General features: G+C 46.1%; 1 protein-coding gene across 1 annotated transcript in view; it reads left to right on the forward strand.

The window, feature by feature from the left end:
- Positions 1 to 17,597, forward strand: part of KCNH4 (potassium voltage-gated channel subfamily H member 4) — a 55,773-nt gene extending 38,176 nt beyond the window's left edge. Inside the window, exons 11-16 of the mRNA XM_066627178.1 lie at positions 260 to 474; positions 7,429 to 7,467; positions 9,331 to 9,698; positions 11,136 to 11,242; positions 14,623 to 14,699; positions 17,043 to 17,597. Of these exons, the coding sequence (XP_066483275.1) occupies positions 260 to 474; positions 7,429 to 7,467; positions 9,331 to 9,698; positions 11,136 to 11,242; positions 14,623 to 14,699; positions 17,043 to 17,597 (1,361 nt within the window). The remainder of the gene's footprint in view (positions 1 to 259; positions 475 to 7,428; positions 7,468 to 9,330; positions 9,699 to 11,135; positions 11,243 to 14,622; positions 14,700 to 17,042) is intronic.
- The last annotated feature ends 202 nt before the right edge of the window (positions 17,598 to 17,799 follow it).

Raw genomic sequence — 17,799 nt, forward strand, 5'->3', positions numbered from 1 at the left:
TAATTATGATCCAACTATCGTATGAAATTATAATCCAATGGAGAAGGGAAGGGACTCAAAAGAAACTTTGTATCCCCTGCTAAAATTCCTCTCAGAGGCCCTGGGCCCCACACTCAGGCCATGAGGCTCCTGGTTCAAGTTCATGAGTTCCAGACTTTCTGTCACTCTAAAACCTTTGACTGTGGGAGGGCAGAGGGCAACGGCGGCTTCCCCACCTCCCATCCCATTCACTGACACCCCAAATTCTGACTCTTCGTAGGTAAAGGAGATCTCATTGGTGCCGACTTGCCTGGCAAAGACCAAGTCATCAAGACCAATGCAGATGTCAAGGCGCTGACCTACTGTGACCTCCAGTACATCAGCCTTCGTGGGCTCTTTGAGGTGCTGGAGCTGTACCCTGAATATTCCTCCAAGTTCATGGCAGATATCCATCAGGACCTCACCTTCAACTTACGTGAGGGCAGTGAGATTGAGGTAAGGGGTGCATGTGCCACAAGCAGTCCTCATGCCCATAGCCCCCTTTCCCTTTTTCCTGCCCTTCTAGTGGTTTGTCCAGTCCACCCAGGACCAGCCCCAAAGGCAGTTCCCTCAGGCTTACCCAGGAAATCTTTCACGTCCTCTTCTAAACTCACCATCACTGCTCCAAAGCCATCAGAATTCATGCTCCCAGCCCTGTAACTGCATCAGCACCACCTCACCGCTGCTTCTCATGCCTTTGTCCGGGCAGGGAAAGAGAGGTCACTTTGCCCCTCTGCCTGTGTGTTACCCAATTGGCGTGAGGCTGAAGGCAGCCTTCAGTTGGAGACAGATGATAGCTCCTTAGGAAGTATAACTGTGACATTGCTTCCCTATGCAAAGATGTTCATTCCTTTTGCCCCTCTTGTCACCTCTGGTCAATGAGGCTACCAAAACCAGGGAAAATGGCACCCATTTCATGCCAAAGCATCAGGCTTGATGGATGATGCAGGCCTTCATCACAGGGAATCAGTACACAATTGGTGACTCTCCATACCTCACAAGCCTACCAGCCACTCACAACTGTGGCTTCCAGATTCTTGACATACCCCCTGATATTTCAAGCCCAGTCAGATATAAATGACAGGAAGCTACCAGAGTTCCTGGTGGGCCTTCATACCCAGCTAGTTGGGGAGTCTGTTCCGTAGTGAATGTGAACATGAACAGAACAGTTCCTGTTAGGTTTGTCTTTTCTTTGTCATTAAGCAAATACTTCTGAAGGAGCTAGGAATGGGTATGAGTGGGGATCCTTTTCAAAACTCCCATTCATCCCTTTTGTAACTCCTTCAATGCACAAGAAGAGCCCTGCTAGATCAGGCGAAAGGCCCATCTAGTGCAACTTCCTGCATCTCACAGTGGCCCACCAGATGTGGCCCACAGTGGCCCACAAGACAACAAGATACCTGTATCTTTTTGCCACTGCCTTGCATCAGGCATTCAGATAAATGCCTACATCTAAAACTAGGAAGTTGCATTTACTCAGCATGGCTTGTAACCTATGATGGACTTTTACTCCATAAGTCTGTCCAATCTCCTTTTAGAGGCATCTAGGTCAGGTGCTACTACCACATCCTGTGGCAAGCAGTTTCACAGATTAATTTACAGATTAATTTAATCCACAGGTTAATTTACGCACTAGGTTAAAAAATTGCTTTTGTCTGTTCTAACTCTCCCGACATTCAGTTTTAGAGGATGTTCCTTGGTTCTGGTGTTGTGTTGAGAGGGAAAAGAACATCCCTTTTATCCACTCTCTTCACCCATGCATAATTGTGTACATTTCAATCATTTCCCACCCCCCCCCCCAAGGGTATCACATTGAATACCCAGACTGCCCACTGATGCAGTACTGTCAGCCCAATCCTGAGCTGCCCGGCGTGTGGGGCTGCAGCAGTGCTGAAAACGGCTGCCACTGCATTCTACATGCTTTGCAGTCACCCCCGGTGGCTCCTCCGGAGAAGGCAATTTTTGTCCCCTTCCTCCGGGTAAGCTGAGAGGCCTCGCAATGGGGCTACTCAATTCCACGCTGACCCTTGAAATTCTGAGCCTCCTTGTCGGACCAGCAGCCCAAAATGGAGGCTCAACAAAGCTCCACCAGTCCTGCCTCCCTCCTGACCTGCTCCCTCCCCCTGGCACACCTCCTTCCTGCCTTCTCCCCACCCTCCCTCCAACTCCCTCCAACCCATCCCAGAATGCCTCCTCCCTGCCTCCCTGGAGGCATCTGGTGGGCCACTATGAGATACAGGAAGCTGGACTAGATGGCCCTTTGGCCTGATCCAGCAGGGCTCTTCTTATGTATGACTCAGAATTTGTCCGGGCCAAAGGATATATTACTCCTTTTTGTCTGATAGCCCCTAGAGCACAATCCTATGCATGTCTACTCAGAAGTAAATCCCATTTTGTTCATTGGGGCTTACTCCCAAGAAAGTGTGTATAAGATTGCAGCCCTAGTTTTTAAAAAAAAAACAAAAACATACAGGGCCTTTGTTCATGGAGGAGCATTCAAACACACACACACACACACACACACACACACACACACAGCAGTTTGAAGCTGCCCATCCCAGAAAACCTTTTGTTCAGTTGTTTGTATAAAGTAGCAGCCCTTAAAACCACAACTGCAGGTGGCTGTAATCTAAAAAAACCAGACCCAGAGTCCCAGGGAATTGACCATGTTAGCCTTTCAAGAGATCAAAATTCCAGTTTGAGGGCAAAGATGGAGAAGAAAGAAGTAGCCATAGGGCAGGGGATGTAACTCAGCAGCAACTGATGCTCTGTCTGCAGAATTCACTGGACTCAGCCCCAACCATCTTTAGGGAGGGCTGGAAAACACTCACATCAGAAACCCTGGGAAGCTGCTGCCAGTCAGTGTACCAAAAATTGAGCTCAATATTGAACAAAGTGGACCAGGGCTCTGACTCATTTAAAGCAGCTTCCTCTGTACTAAAGTGGCAGTGTGTCAGTTTTTGCCTCTCCTACATGTGGGGAGGAGCAGCAAGTTGAATTGCTGTCTCCACTGACTCCTTATTATCAGGTCTTCAGCAAATAGCAGCAGGTTGCTCATTCAAATAGTTATTTTCTCCGGCTTTCTCCCCACTGAGATAATGTGCAGATTCCCCCACTGATTCCCCCCCCCCCCCAAAACTATAACAAGCTTGGATACAGATAACAATCTCACTTTCTCAGTTTCTGGTTTTATTTTATATAGTTAATTGAGAACTCTGCCTTCCACACCCTCTGTATTTTGATGTTTGTTTAGGTCAACAGATTGCTTTAATTCGGTTGTTTAAATGAGAAGGAACTACACGTAGTGGTTCTCAAACTTTTTAGCACCGGGACCCACTTTTTAGAATGATAGTCTGTTGGGACCCACCAGAAGGAATGTCATTCACCTGGAAGTGATGTCATGGCCAGAAGTGACATCATCAAGGATGACCATTTTTAATACTCCCATACAAAATCAAATCAATCAAGTCAATTAAAAATTTACAATAAGTATAAGCTTAAAAATTTATTTAAAATAAAGAACCCTCGTAACCTTCCCAAGCAGTTGCTGATCTGTTTTTAAAAAATTCCCCAAACATCCCAAAGGCTGTAATCTTATCCACACTGACCCAGGAGTAAGCCCCATTGACTATCATTGTTAACAGCATATACGTTGTTAAAGGTACATATCTATAACATTTCCCCAAATGCAATCACATATCATGGTAGCATCAAGTCAGATATATTAAAAATAAAGTACACATTGAAATGAATCTGAAATTGGCTCGCGACCCACCTAGTGGGTCTCAACCCACAGGTTGAGAAACATTGAACTACAGTACTCCAGTGCTCTACGGTGTTCAGTTTCTGAAACAAGAGATGATTGACGTTCATGCCCCCTGCTCTGGAAGTCCAGATGGACAGGGGCTGACAAGAGAAAAGCACTCTTCTGCTCAGATACACTCTTCATCATGATTATGAGCAAAATGGCCCTTTCATAAGGGGTCAAAGCAGATGTTACCCTGCACGTGCCCGATCTTGTATGATCTCAGAAGCTAAGCAGGGTCAGGCCTGGTTAGTACTTGGATGGGAGACTGCCTGGGAATACCTGGTGTTGTAGGGCTTATACCATAGTCTTTCAGGACTGAAGGTTGCCAACCAACCAAAGCAGATGAGACACAGAAAGTCCTTGATCAGACCTCCCCTAAGCTTCTGTTTTTAGTTAAAAGTTGCTGGAGGGCAGAGGGAGTGAAACACTTTAACCCTTTCCTCCATATGGTTTCTCTGATCTAATTAGGCTTTTCTCAAGCTTCAGCAAGGCAAATAGTAGCTTAAGTGGAGAAGATTTAGACTGGGGAAATAATGCAGGAGAAACAGTTAACCCTCCTTCCCGAGCTCCACTGCTCCAGTCAAAATCAGAGCACTCTGCTGCTGCTTTTAACTAAAAATAAATGTTGAGAGATCCAAACACAGACCTGCTGCGTCTTTTCTGTTTGGGCCCCAAGATAGGTGGGTGGTGGGAGGTTGAGTATCTTGCAGGAATCCCTGGAGAGACTACAGCAAGACAGACTGCAGACCTCCACTAGACTCCTGCTGATGCTTGAACCCTCGCACCGAACATAGGTTCCCAGGCTGAGTGATAGCAAGCCCTTGTTGTGCACCAAGCCCCAAATTAAGCTCCTGGTACAGCCTACACAAACACAGTTTTGGTTTCTAAAATAGAAAAGTTTCTCTCAAAGCTGGAGAGTCCAGATATCAGACAAAGGTGTCTTGGAGCTGAGAGTGAGACCTTTGGAGTCTGGTGCCCCCAGCTATTGGCAGTTCATTGGAAGCCCATCCCCACTCTCTCATACCCAGCAGATCAAGCTGGGCATGACTGAAGTTCCCATCTTCCCCCTGGCTACAAGCCTCATATTTTTCTATATTTTTGTGTGTGCGAGTGCCAAACTAGACCCGTAAAATCCATGATGGCATCTCCCACTGTCTTTTTCACTGCCTGAAACAAACCATTAAGGGAGGAATTGGCATTGAGGGGTGGAGTTGTGTCCTCCTCCCACAAATTTGCCTGAATTGTCCCCTATCCTGAAGCGACTAGTAATGGAGGAGCTACCAGTTATAGAGAAGAAGAAAAACAGGCACCTGAGTTTTACTAGTCTTTTATCTCTTCTGTAGATAATAGCCGTTCCCCCAGCACCCCAGTCCTGATCCATGGCAAGTTTTGGGCAAAGAAAAAGACCCTGGGAGATCTGAACATGGAGCTGCATGTCACATCTGGTTTGCTCAACAAGGTTGAGCTCAGTGTGGCTCAACAAAGTTTGCAAAAGGGCCACTTGGCCCTAAGTTTTCAGCTCTCAAAACCTACTTAGGGCAAGGATGAGGGAGATTTCAGAGAAAATCATGCTTCTGATTTTGAAACCAAGAACCCAATCATGGAAGTCCCACTGTTTGAAGAGGGAAAAGTTTCTTGACATTTGCAGGAATCCAAAGTGCCAGAAAAATGGAGCCTCCACTAAGTGTACCCAACCTACGTATGAGGGATCCAGGACATTCCAGGCCACTCCCCATCCCATTTCTCTTTCTCTATATGTCTTCCTTTGTCTTCAGATCCCCCTTGCTAAAACTTGCCCAGGCCCCTGTTGATTGTGATGGTGGTTTTTGTCCACTAGGACCAAGACCGTGACCAGCCAGTAATCGCCCGTAGGCTCTCCAACAGTCGTCGGATGGTCACATGCTTTGGGCGCTACCGGCCTGGGCTACATTCGAACCAGTGACCTAGAGGTGAAAGGTCGTGTGTCCCATCTCACTCCTGCCCTCCTTCTCCCCCCACCTTCACACAACTTCCTGCTTCTGCTTGGCATTGAAATGACCTATTGATGTCAAGAGTGCCCCTGAAATTTTTCCCCTTATCCCCATCACTTCTCCTGACACTTTGGTGTAGCTCATGGAAATGTGTCTGTCCTGAGTTTGTGTAATGTGTGTGGGCTGCACTTTTGAATCCCCAAGTGCAAACAGATAGGAAGAGAGTTCTGTGTTCAGAAAAGGCACTTGGGTTGCAATCTTATTTGTACTTCCCTGGGAGTAAGTCACATTGAATATAATGGAAATTTCTTCCAAGAAAACATGCATAGGACTGTGCTGATAAAAAGAACGAGACCCTCAGAATATGGACAGAATCCATTTCTTTGCAGAGATTAAAGTCACATTTACAATAATGGCTTAAACTGGTCTGTCATTCCCTCTTCCCAAAGAACCCTGAGAAGCTTTATTCCACAAGGGATGGGGCTAGGATGTCATTCTAATCAGTGATTCTCAGCACCTTACCAAACTAAAATTCCTTTTGAAAGGCAAGTAGAATGGAAGAGGAACAAGAAATATGGTAGGTCGTCAGGCAAGTGGGTAGCATTAGTTGATGGACCAAGCAGCAGGAATCCAGAGACAAAATTGAATTCACTCTTTGTTAGGCTGATGGTCTGGAAGAGGTGATCAAATAGGCGAGCAGGGATGGATAGTCCCAGAGCATCCTTGCCACAGAATGTGGAACTCCTTGCCACAGGATGTGGCGATGGCACCTGGCCTAGATGCCTTTTAAAGGAGTTTCAGCAGACTTATGGAGGAAAAGTCCATCACAGGTTACATGCCATGATGAATATACACAACCCACTGGTTTTAGAAGTAGGCTATCTCTGAATGCCATATGCAAGGGAGTGGCAACAAGATACAGGATTTTGTCTTGTGTGCAATAAAATTTTGTCTTGTGTGCTCCCTGAGACATCTGGTGGGCCACTGTGGTGGGCCACTGTGAGATACAGGAAATTGGATTAGATGGGCCTTTGGCCTGATCCAGCAGATATTTTCTTATGTTCTTACAGTAGCTGAAGGAGTGAGGAGTTAAGCTATAGGCAACAACCATAGAAGACTACCTGAAACCCAATCGGCCCCTTATGTCACCTGTCCCTTGCTGAACTAGTGGCTATAATACCACATCGTGGCCATCTGCAGTTGTGATGCAATAACGCAACAAGTGTGGGGGACCATGAAAGGAGCAAGCTACCAAGGTTGTGTGGTAAGCAAGTCTTTTTGTGCAACTGCTATAGCTCCTGTTCAAGCCCTCTCTTGCCTTACGGTGGCCACCAGGGAGTGACAACTGGTCTAGCTTCATTTGGCAAAATGCTGACAGTTGCCAGTTCATGCCAAGATGGCAGCCATTGAATGCTGATATCACCTGTCACTTTCTAGCTGAGTAGAAAAGGTGTTAGAAAGAATCACTGCAAACTGCATAGGTGAGGTATCTTTTCCACTTTCAGGGGGTGGTCAGTCCTAGAGCTAAAGGTGGTCAGCTTCGGAGTGATAGCCCAGATGGAAACCGGCAGGGTTAACCCATCTTTCTTGTTTGACTGTGGGTTCTTTCTCTCTCTCCTTCTCTCTCTCCAGGGCCTTCTCCGATTCTCCAGGTCCCCACGTTTATCCCAGGTAGCTTGGATTTTGTGCTGGGGGAGCAGTTTGGTGGTGGTAGGAGCAGTCTGTGACACTAAAAAATGAATGGGAAAAACACCTCTGGCAAAATTCCCCAATAAGGTTTTGCTGACACTTGCAAAGGTGTCAGTTTATATTCTTCTGAATTGTTTGCACCCCACGTTCTCAGTTACACTGATGATGAAGGGTAGGCAAGTATGTTTGATGGATGAATGGATTGAAAAGACAGTAGTCCAGTGTCATAGACAGATAACAGATGAACCTCCCTGCAGCAATAAGTTGTCCAGACTGAGAGGCTGCAGCAGATTTGGTTTTTTAAAAATCAGGCAGTGGCTGGGATTGGCCCTCTGGTGTCACCCAATTCCATGGGCCAAAAAGATTCTGTTGTCCTAATTTTGAACTGCCTGCACTTTCCTCTTCTGACTGGCAGCCCCAGTGATTCAGAAAGCATGGTGGGAACTAGTGCCTGATCTCTGGAGTTCCTTACTTGAGCTCCACAGCATTGGATTGGAATCTAAGGGGAACAATGAAGGTGTTAAAATTATGGACTCTGGCAAGTTGACGCTTAATGTTCTTGCCTTCAAACATAAATCAGACTTATGTTTTAAGGTAACACTTAAGATTGAATGGTTAAGGGCACGATTAAGCCACAAACAGAAACATTTATGACCCAATCCTATTGGGCGCTACTGCAACTGGAACTAGCATTCTGGTGGTGGCATGCGCTTTACAGCATCACAAACGCTAATCCAGAAATGTGCAGAACTATGAGCTTCTGGGCCATTGCTGGAGATGGTGGGGAGGGCCCCGTGTGCAGGGCAGCAAAGAGGAGACCCACCAATGCTGGTGAGTTGGCGGGGTGGGCGGAATGGGGCAAGGGTGGGAGGATCAAGTGGCTTGAAGAGGGCCAGGGGTGTGCTGGTGGGAGAGGGCGGCACCCAGTGCGAGAGACTTGCGCTGAATGCTAACCCCTCCAGAGCCAGCCGACACACACCCCCTTTTTCTCCTCAGTCCTGCACCAGTTAAAGAGCTGGTGCAGGTTCAAGGAGACCCACTGGCAGTCGTCCCATTGGTACAGGTCCGAGGAGACCCATTGGTGATCAAATATTTTCTCTTTCCCCTCCCAAGCTTCCTGATGTCGTCGTCGTCCCCCCAAACACACCATAGTAACATGTAGTGTAGACTGTTTTGGTGCAGCTGGATGCTATAGTGGAGAAAAGGATAGGGCTGGGCTGTTACGGTTCCATTGGTTTCAATAGGAGAGAATTAAGTGTGGGTGTAACTATCCATGTATATTCATGAGACTTATAAGTGCAAAACTACAAGGGACACTTTGGAAAATTCAGGGCACAATCCACCCAAATTCAAATTTTGAACATCATAGTTTATTAATGTCTGAAATTGAAAACTGACATTTTGCCAAACGTTGACTTGATGTGGAGTTTTGGCTTGTGCCTGGATCCGTGGCTGCTTTGTTTTGCAGTGTGGTGATCTCTGAATTGCCAAACCGCAGCGCTCTCATTTCTCAGTACAGTTTTAGTTTTCCCGTTCTGTAAAATGAGAAGGGTCATAACGGCTGTTCTCGCAAACAAACCTTGATACACGAACGCATACATTAAAAAAAAATGCTGAATGGATGGATGATAATGATGACAAATGGGACACAAGGGCTAAGAATGGGCCTCCCATATCAGGTTTAAACTGGTCTCTGATGCTTGTCCTCTGCATTAGCAGTGGTTGCAGGAGAGCCATGTCACATGAATAGCATGAAAGGGGCTTAAAGGTCACTAAAGCTTCAGCTACGAAAAAGCTCTTCTTTCTCCAGACCACCCTTTTCTTCCTTCTTTCCTTCTTGTCCAGCCTCATCCTGAAAGTGGTGTTGCCCCCGAGAAGCCCCTGCCCTCCATTCAGGAGTACGATGAGGACCCAGAGGACTTCTTCCAGCCCTCACCTGCCACCATCACCCGCCGCAAACTCCTGTTGCCTCACCTCAACAGCCCTATGAGGCGTGGCTCCCTCAGCAGCCTACTTGGGGATGACCTGCTCCAATTCTCAGCCCTGCGGCGGACCTGTCGGTCTCCGGCTCGCTGTAGCCGAGGCAGTAGCCCCTCTCCACGGTGCCGCCGGGAGGAACGGCTCTCCGACAGTGAGGGCAGCCGTAGCCAGAAACCTGGCAGACTTCTCATTCCCTCCCTCATGAACTATGGACCTCCAGATCTCAGCCCCAGGTAAAGGTGGTCCTCATTGTGCTCCTGGATGGGCATTGAATTGACTTGTTCAGTTGGCAAGTTCTCTTGCACAAGCCCCATTCAAATAAAAGTACTGCTTGTGCACTGCTGTTCATTTCATTTTATTGAGGCTCATGCAAAAGAACGTCTTGGTGGATTGTGCCCCATAACTAGAGGTGGGTGAAAACCAATTTATTTTTTCCCCACAGTTTTAGTGTATTCCAAAGTTAGAAGTGCAGAAAGTGGAGTTGTGTGTTTTTATTCAAAATTTTCATTATTACATTAATAAATTAGAATCACTTTAAAAGTGGACTAGGTAGGTGATATAGGTGGTATAGTCTCAGCAGAGGCAGTCACAGTCGTTACCCATGCATCCTTATTAATTAATTTAAAAACAACACAAGCCATGATGTGTATGCGCAACCTCCTGATTTTAGAAATGGGCTATGTCAGAATGCCAGATGCAAGGGAGAGCACCAGGATGAGGTCTCTTGTTATCTGGTGTGCTCCCTGGGGCATTTGGTGGGCCGCTGTGAGATACAGGAAGCTGGACTAGATGGGCCTATGGCCTGATCCAGTGGGGCTGTTCTTATGTTCTTATGTTCTTAAATACTGTAAAATGGTTTAATATTTTTGCAGATTTCAATTTTATTTTTATTTTATTTTTGTTACAAAAATGAGAAGTGCAGAAAGCAGAGTTATGTGTTATTTCATTATCACCCATCTCTACTTACAACTGGTGGGAGAGAGGGGGGTACTATTTGGGTCTTCTACCTCATGAACCAAACTTTGGTTCTTTGATATATCCACACTGGAATGAGTTCTAATGGCCAACTGAAATTTTTTAAAATGTCTTTTTATTTGTGAACTATTTTAAAAATGCACATGCTCTTTATCATAGTCAAGTGATATTTCTGTGGTGTTGAAATAAATACAAAGCTGCATGAATATGCAGCTGGTTCATGTTTTAAAATGAACATTACATGGGACAGAACAATGTACAGGGATCTATAAGGAGAGGTGCTGGGGCATGCCTGCAGAATGGTCATACCCTCTGACCCGAGGGCTCTGCTCTCATAACTTGAGATGAATGGGTGATTCTTATTGCTTGTGAGATGTACACATTTTGCACATGCTCAGATGCATTTTTTTAGTAATACATGCAAGAATTATCTTATTGGAGAAAGTCAACATTCCATATTCTAATACTTGTCTGTGTCTGTAAGAGTAGCTAGTCAGTTTCTCTGGGGAAACTTCCAGACCAGACATGGTGGGGAGTGCCACCTTTTCTTGTCTGTCCCCGACATTGTGTCTAAGCCCAGTTAGACTGCCTCTGAATGTGGAGGTTCTATTCTTGAATAACAACAATAAAAAGCTTGATCTGTCCTCCTGCTTTTTAACCCCTTGCTTAAACTAACCTGGCTTCCACCTCCTTAGAGTCGTTGATGGAATTGAAGATGATGGCGGATCATCGGAAACACAAACCTTTAGTTTCAATGTGGATCAGCTCCCGCAGAGCTCGGTGCAAGAGGCTCCAATGTCAGGTAACCATGGCAACTGGGGAGTCCTTCACCTGTCTTAGGGGTTAGAAGCCTCGTAGGGCCCAATCCAATCCAACTTTTCTGTGCCAGTAGAGCCACAATGCAGCCCCAAGGAAAGAGAACAAACATTCTCTTACCTGGAGGAGGCATCCAGGACTGCTCCCTAATGCAGGATGCAGCGCATGCCTTGTTGACATGGCTGCACTATTGTTGGGAAATTGGATAGAATTTGGCCCTTAGCCATTAACTGGCTAGGCTCATTAAAGAAACATCAACACTAGACATCAATCTATTGAGCAAGCATCCTCAGCTAACCCTAAAATAGGAGTTGAGTGAGCATCAGAGTATAATAATCATTTCCTTCCAAGGGCACAGAGAATGGTCTGGGAAGTTTAGATGTTGTCGCATTGCTGAAGTTGAGCAGGTCTTGAACATATCGGTCACAAAAACATGGCATGCAGTTGGGAGGATCCTATGGTAAGCTATTCTAGATGCTACTACCGGGTATAGACAGTCGGCACATGAAGGCAAAATCCCATATTGTTGGGGTTAACCAGGTCTGTACCCAGGCATTTTTTTTTTGGGGGGGGGGGGGAGAATAAAGGCAAGGGTTCCTCATAAGAAAGAACACCACAAGTCAGCAGAGCACAGCACAGCAACATCCTAAATAAAGGCAATCTAACGTCAACCTTAAATCCATTAAACCATTTTAACAATATTAAACAAAATATAGGCCAAGCCTTTGTACTGTTGGCCACATAACTGGAAAGGTAGGCAATTTACTAAAATTGAACTACCGGCACATTTCTCCTTATATCTCTGTATGAGGCTTTCTTAAAAGAGAACAATGACAATTCAGCTGAAGAATTTGGGGGACACAAGCTCAGAAGGTAACAGACTGGATCTTTACTTGGAGAAGGATTTTCTTATGGGCCAGCCTCTCTAATTCACTGTATGTGACACTCGCAATCCAGATGAGCTACGCCAAGCCTCAGAGTGATCCTATGTCAAATGGCCAACCAGGAGGCATAACAGTGGGACCGGCAGATGGCACATTCCAGACAGTGTATTCTGTTGGATTCAGCGGCTTGTTGCACAAATCCTCATGCCTTTATCCTTGTATCTTGGTGAGACAGCAAGGTATAATGAAATAATGGCGACGGGACAAAACATGCAGTTGTGTAGCGTCAAGGTATATTCCTCTTCCATATAATTTGCTCATGGCCAGCTGATTGAAGCTGAAGATGCTTGGCCAATGGCTTTTGACACCTAGTTAATGAGCAAGTTAGTTAAACTCACCTAGATGAGTTTATTGAGCAGTGATGGCCGCTAGCTACAAGCTAGGACCCATCTTGTATGCTCAGTGGAGGGCTGGAGAGAAAGAGTTTGGCAGTTGAATATAAGCAGTAGAGGACATTGCAGTTTGTTGTTTTTCAGCTGGCTGGCAAGAAAGTGCTTCTACTGGGATGGGCAAGGTTGTGTAGCTTGTGTTTTTTTGTGGGGAGGGGGCTGATGCTGCTTTGCAGACTATCAGCCCAATCCTATCCAACTTTCCAGCGCCAGTGCAACCACAATACAGCCCGGGGTAAGGGAACAAATGTTCCCATACCTTAAGGGGACCTCTGTGACTGCATCCTCAACACAGGAAGCAGTGCATACCCCATAGGCACAGCAGCACCAGCACTGGAAAATTGAATCGGATTGGGCTGTAAATTTGTTTGGGTGCTTGCCGTTCCCTCTTCTCTCTGAATAAACAGGCACCACAAAAATGCCTTAAGTCTCCACACAAGGGAACTGACTCAGTAAAAAGCTGCCCCTGAAATGCCCTATCATACCAGGGAGAAATGGAGGGTGCAAAACAATAGGAACACATCATCACCACTATGAACTAAGCAGTTGTGAGTGGGGTTGCAGTTCAGTGCAAATTGCTCTTAACCCTTCCCTATGACTGGCAAAAGAAGAGTGAATCATAATTAATAAGCAAGCACATGCAAATCCGCCTGGTTTGCAAACTGTATCGGAATTGCAGAATTGGCCTAATTCTCACTGTGGGGATAAATGTGGGTCTGGCTGTAAAACTTTCAGTGACAGGTGAGGCCTCACCTGATTTTAAAAAAAAATTTTTTATAGATCTCACATCCCTGAATGCTTCACCATACCAAAAAATTCCTTGCAAATGTAAAGTTGGCATGTCAGAGAAAAAGGATAGAACCCTGGTTCCTAAATTCTAGTTTGTTTGCATTTTTTTTACACAAAAAATGTTTAAAATTAGAGGAATTTTTAAAGGAGGGAGTGTGTTTCAATATGTGAGCACCCCCCCATGGAATAAAGTGGTGCAGCACACAGGTTTGCCCCCTCAGTGAGAAGGGGGCCTTTGTGTTCCTTGGTGCAGCATTTTGATCTGTTGAAGATTATTTCTTTAGCACAGAGTATATACACAATTCAGATTTGAGAGTACCTCTCCATTGGGAAAGGCCCTTGCTCATAAGTCCCTGTGCATAGTCTGGGGGCACATGATGTAGCCACCTTGCTGAAGCTAAACAAGCCTAATTCCAGTCTGTGCCTGGATCTGTGACTCTCTGGGAATTCCATGCCCACCCCCTTGAATTCCAGAATCGAAGAAAAGTGAAATATCAATGTAATAAATGAAATAAGGATCTGGCACTGGGAATCAGTTAGAACAGTGTTTTTCAAACTGTGGGTCAGGACCCACTCGGTGACCAATTTCAGGTGGGTCATGCAGCACTTAGCTCAGCCGCCACTGAAAATATAGAACTGAAATTACAAGGTACAGAGCTGCTGAGCAGGACAGCCTCCCAGTTGGAGAGAGACATGTGCTTTGCCCTGAATAGGTGGGAAAATGGGACACCGGAAAAGGGGGGGGCTGCGTGGTTGGAGAAAGATCCAAGTCTGTGTTCCGCTTTGACTTCCAAGCTGGAATGTTTGAATTTTGAGCTATGCAACATATTAGCACAAGCATGCTGTTTAATGGGCCCTTTGACTGACTGAGGCTTAGAGTTGAAGCCTGAATTGATTGTGTCACTTCTGGCCATGACATCACATTCAGGCTAATGACATCACTTCTGGTGGGTCCAGACATATTGTAATTCTAAAAAGTGGGTCCTGTGCTAAAAAGTTTGAGAAGAACTAAGTTGGAAGGCTTAGAGTATGTAGAAATGGGTTATGTCAGAATGCCGGATGCAAGAGAGGGCACCAGGATGAGGTCTCTTGTTATCTGGTGTGCTCCCTGGGGCATTTGGTGGGCCGCTGTGAGATACAGGAAGCTGGACTAGATGGGCCTATGGCCTGATCCAGTGGGGCTGTTCTTATGTTCTTATGTTCCTCATCCTTTAATTTCCCCCTGCTCTTGGATTTTCTTTCAGGGACAGAACAAACCAACCCTGTGTTAGCCACAGACACTGATGAGATCAAGCAGAACATCAGGAGGCTCAATCAAGAGGTGGGAACCTGGGCTTAATTTGCGGTGAGGCTCAGCCCTGGTATCTGTTTTGATGCCAGGTTTCAGCCCTGGGAAACATGACATAAGAATCAGCAAAAAATGCTGCTGAGCAGGTGCAAAGTGGTAGCAACTGTTACCCTGCACATGCTTGATCTGATCTCGGAAGCTAAGCAGGCTCAGCCCTGGTTAGTACTTGGTTGGGAGACCGCCTGGGAATACTGGGTGCTGTAGGCTTATACCATAGTCTTTCGAGACTGTAGGTTGCCAACCAACCAGGTGCAAAGTGCTCTTACCATTGAGTAACTACCACAAACTCTCACCAGGGATTTGGAAAAAAGGTTTCCAGATCAGAAAGTGGTATTTCCAGCCAGGGTTGAGCCTCCTTGACATTTTTTTCTCTGGAAACTAAGCACTGGTGGGGCTATGTGTATTTTGACTCAACTTTCGTCTATTTGAAATCTTCTCCCCGCAGTTCCTCCCATCCCCAAAGTGATATAGAAGATGATTGGCCCCAAATGCCACCCCATTGGCTGCAAATGGCTGACTGGTTTTGTTTTTGGATCTGGTTGCATTCATTCCTGCCCCTCAGGGAAGGAAAGCAGGGACAAGGCAGCTGATTTTTAAGTGCATCCCTGGAGTTGGCGTTTCTGACTCAGGGTGTCATGGTTTAAAATTAGCATGGAGTTGGTGACAATTTCATAGCAACAAAGCCAGCCTTCTCTCCTCCTCCCCCCCCCCCCAGCCACCTCTGTGTTCTTCTCTCTAATTCTTTGTAGGAGCCCAGCTTAAGCAGAGCTTCCCCCCCACATAGAGACACTTATACTTCCCCGCCTAGTTCCTGTGGCTCCTCCCTTTATTTCACCTGCTGCTTGCCTGCCTTCAAGATGTTAAAATGGGGCACAGCAGAAATAAAGGTCCATGCCCAGAATGCCTTCACCACCAGACCTTTAAGTGTGACTGATAGTCTGCCAATGATCTTGTCAGACCTTAACAGCCAGGGTCATCAGTGTTTTGACATCAACAGAAGAAAGGGGACCACAGGGGAACACCACTGTTGGGGAAACAGGGACAATGCATGAGGCAGAAGAATCAAATATTCCACCTGTGCTGATGATGGAAACCACATGTTACATTGAACATCTCACTGAGAATGACACACCTGATTTTTCTATAGTTGAAACCAACTGGCAAGGGCAATCTGGATTAGAACTGTGATTGGGGCAAAAGGTAAAAGTTTTCCTCTCCCCAAACCATGATCCTAACCTGGATTCCTCATCTGTCTCCCAGTTGTGGTTTGGTCCAGTGCAGAGTACTGGCCTATGAATTTACATCATCATGAGCTATCAGCTTTAAATCCCCCCCCCCCCAAAAAAAAAGATGGAGGCTGTGTTTTCCAAATACAGTGCTATTAAGTATAGTGAGGTAAGGACAGAGCTTAATGTTTGGAAAAAGAAGTGCCACAGAATTCAGGTTAATATAGAAAGCCTTGCTAATTGCCTTCAAAGAAAGCCTTACTCCTTAATTTTATGTGTGTGAGCACAGGCTGGAGTTGCTCAGTGGTGAGGAAAATGCACTTTGGACATGCTCAGAGGCACTTATTAATATATAATATTAATTTGTTTGCTTTCAAGAAGGGGCATTGCCTGAATTGGAGAGGGCAGTGCATTGAGTTTGGTCACAGGAGGAGGAAGGGGGGTACAGGAGGAAGATCAACAGCACCTGTGAAAAACTTCTTTACTGTACATGGGTTTAGATGAACTATGTGATTGCCTCTGACTCTGGTAGTGCATGAATTGGATCTTAACGACAGGTTGGCTTCCATGCAGTTTCCATGTCACTGATTAGAAGACTAGAATGGAGTGGGCAGAACTGAGACTGGGAGAGGAAAGTTTTGACAAAGCTTGGTTTGCACATGCAGCAGAAAGTGGTGGTTAAGTCCTAAAAAGGTAGATTGGACTGTACCACTTGAGATTTCAGGTGGGGGGAAACACATTTTGGAATGCTCACCAAAATTTTAAAAAAGTAGAAACGCCTGCAAGCCTGAAAGTAGAAACAAGTACTGTATAGCAGGAAGTGGGCTGGACCAGAACCTTTCTCTCTGATACTATTGTTTTATTTCTTACCATGCAGGGAGGGTTTTTTTTTAATGTGGGGAAGCATTCAAAAATGTGACCCCTGCAGTCAAAAGTGGGGAAAAGGGATTTAAACCCTTTGCCACTCTCTATGGCCCCAAATCTGGATCCTACCCAATCTTGCAATGAAGGTCTTTGCCCCAGGGGAAAATTCAGCTAAAAATCCTGTACAGATGCAAAACCTTACTACCTTTATTTTCTGATTTTGCAGATCAACAACCTGAACCAGGAAGTCTCCCACCTCAGCCAGGAGGTTCAGCACCTGATGAGCCTTCTTCAGAGCCAGCTCCCTCCTCAAGCCTCCACTTCCTACAGTCCTGCCATGACCTGTCCCCACCGCAGTGCCCAGACCTCACCCTCCCTACCTTCTGTGAGCAGGCAACCATCCTGCCAGGCTTCATCTCAGGCCTCAGGTTCCGTTCCACCACTGGACCTCCCCACCTCTTCCAGTGCAGATTTTTCAGCCTTCAGCAGCTCCCCACCTTCTTCTGCCACCCAGTGCATGGAACATTCCGGAACTCAGGAGCAGAGGGCTTCCACGCCATGTGGTCCTGCATGTCCCTCTTATGATTCACCTCCAGTGGACACAGGACAAGGGGGGAGCCCCTGTGGGCAGATGGCCAATATGACTGCTTCTCACTCCAGTTCCTCCATGCCATGTTCAGTTACCTCTTTCTCTTTGAGAAACTCTTTCTCCACTTGGTCTGGACCAGGCTGCCCATCAACTCGCTTCCATTTCCGATCCAGTTCGGAGACCTTTCATTGATGCCAAGGAGCCCTCTTGCTGCAACTGTTCTCTTTTGGATATTTGGTGCTCAGGACTCAGCTGAGAAGCACACAAGGCTTGAGCAAGCTGGAGCCCACAAAGATATGTGGAGAGGACCCAACACCACACTTTTTTGGCCCCCAGCACCAAGCTTTAAAAAAAACAACAACAAAAAAACTTATAGCTGTTTGTTTTTTCTACT

The sequence above is a fragment of the Tiliqua scincoides genome, chromosome 5 (assembly GCF_035046505.1).
Source record: "Tiliqua scincoides isolate rTilSci1 chromosome 5, rTilSci1.hap2, whole genome shotgun sequence".
Classification (NCBI taxonomy): Eukaryota; Metazoa; Chordata; class Lepidosauria; order Squamata; family Scincidae; genus Tiliqua; species Tiliqua scincoides.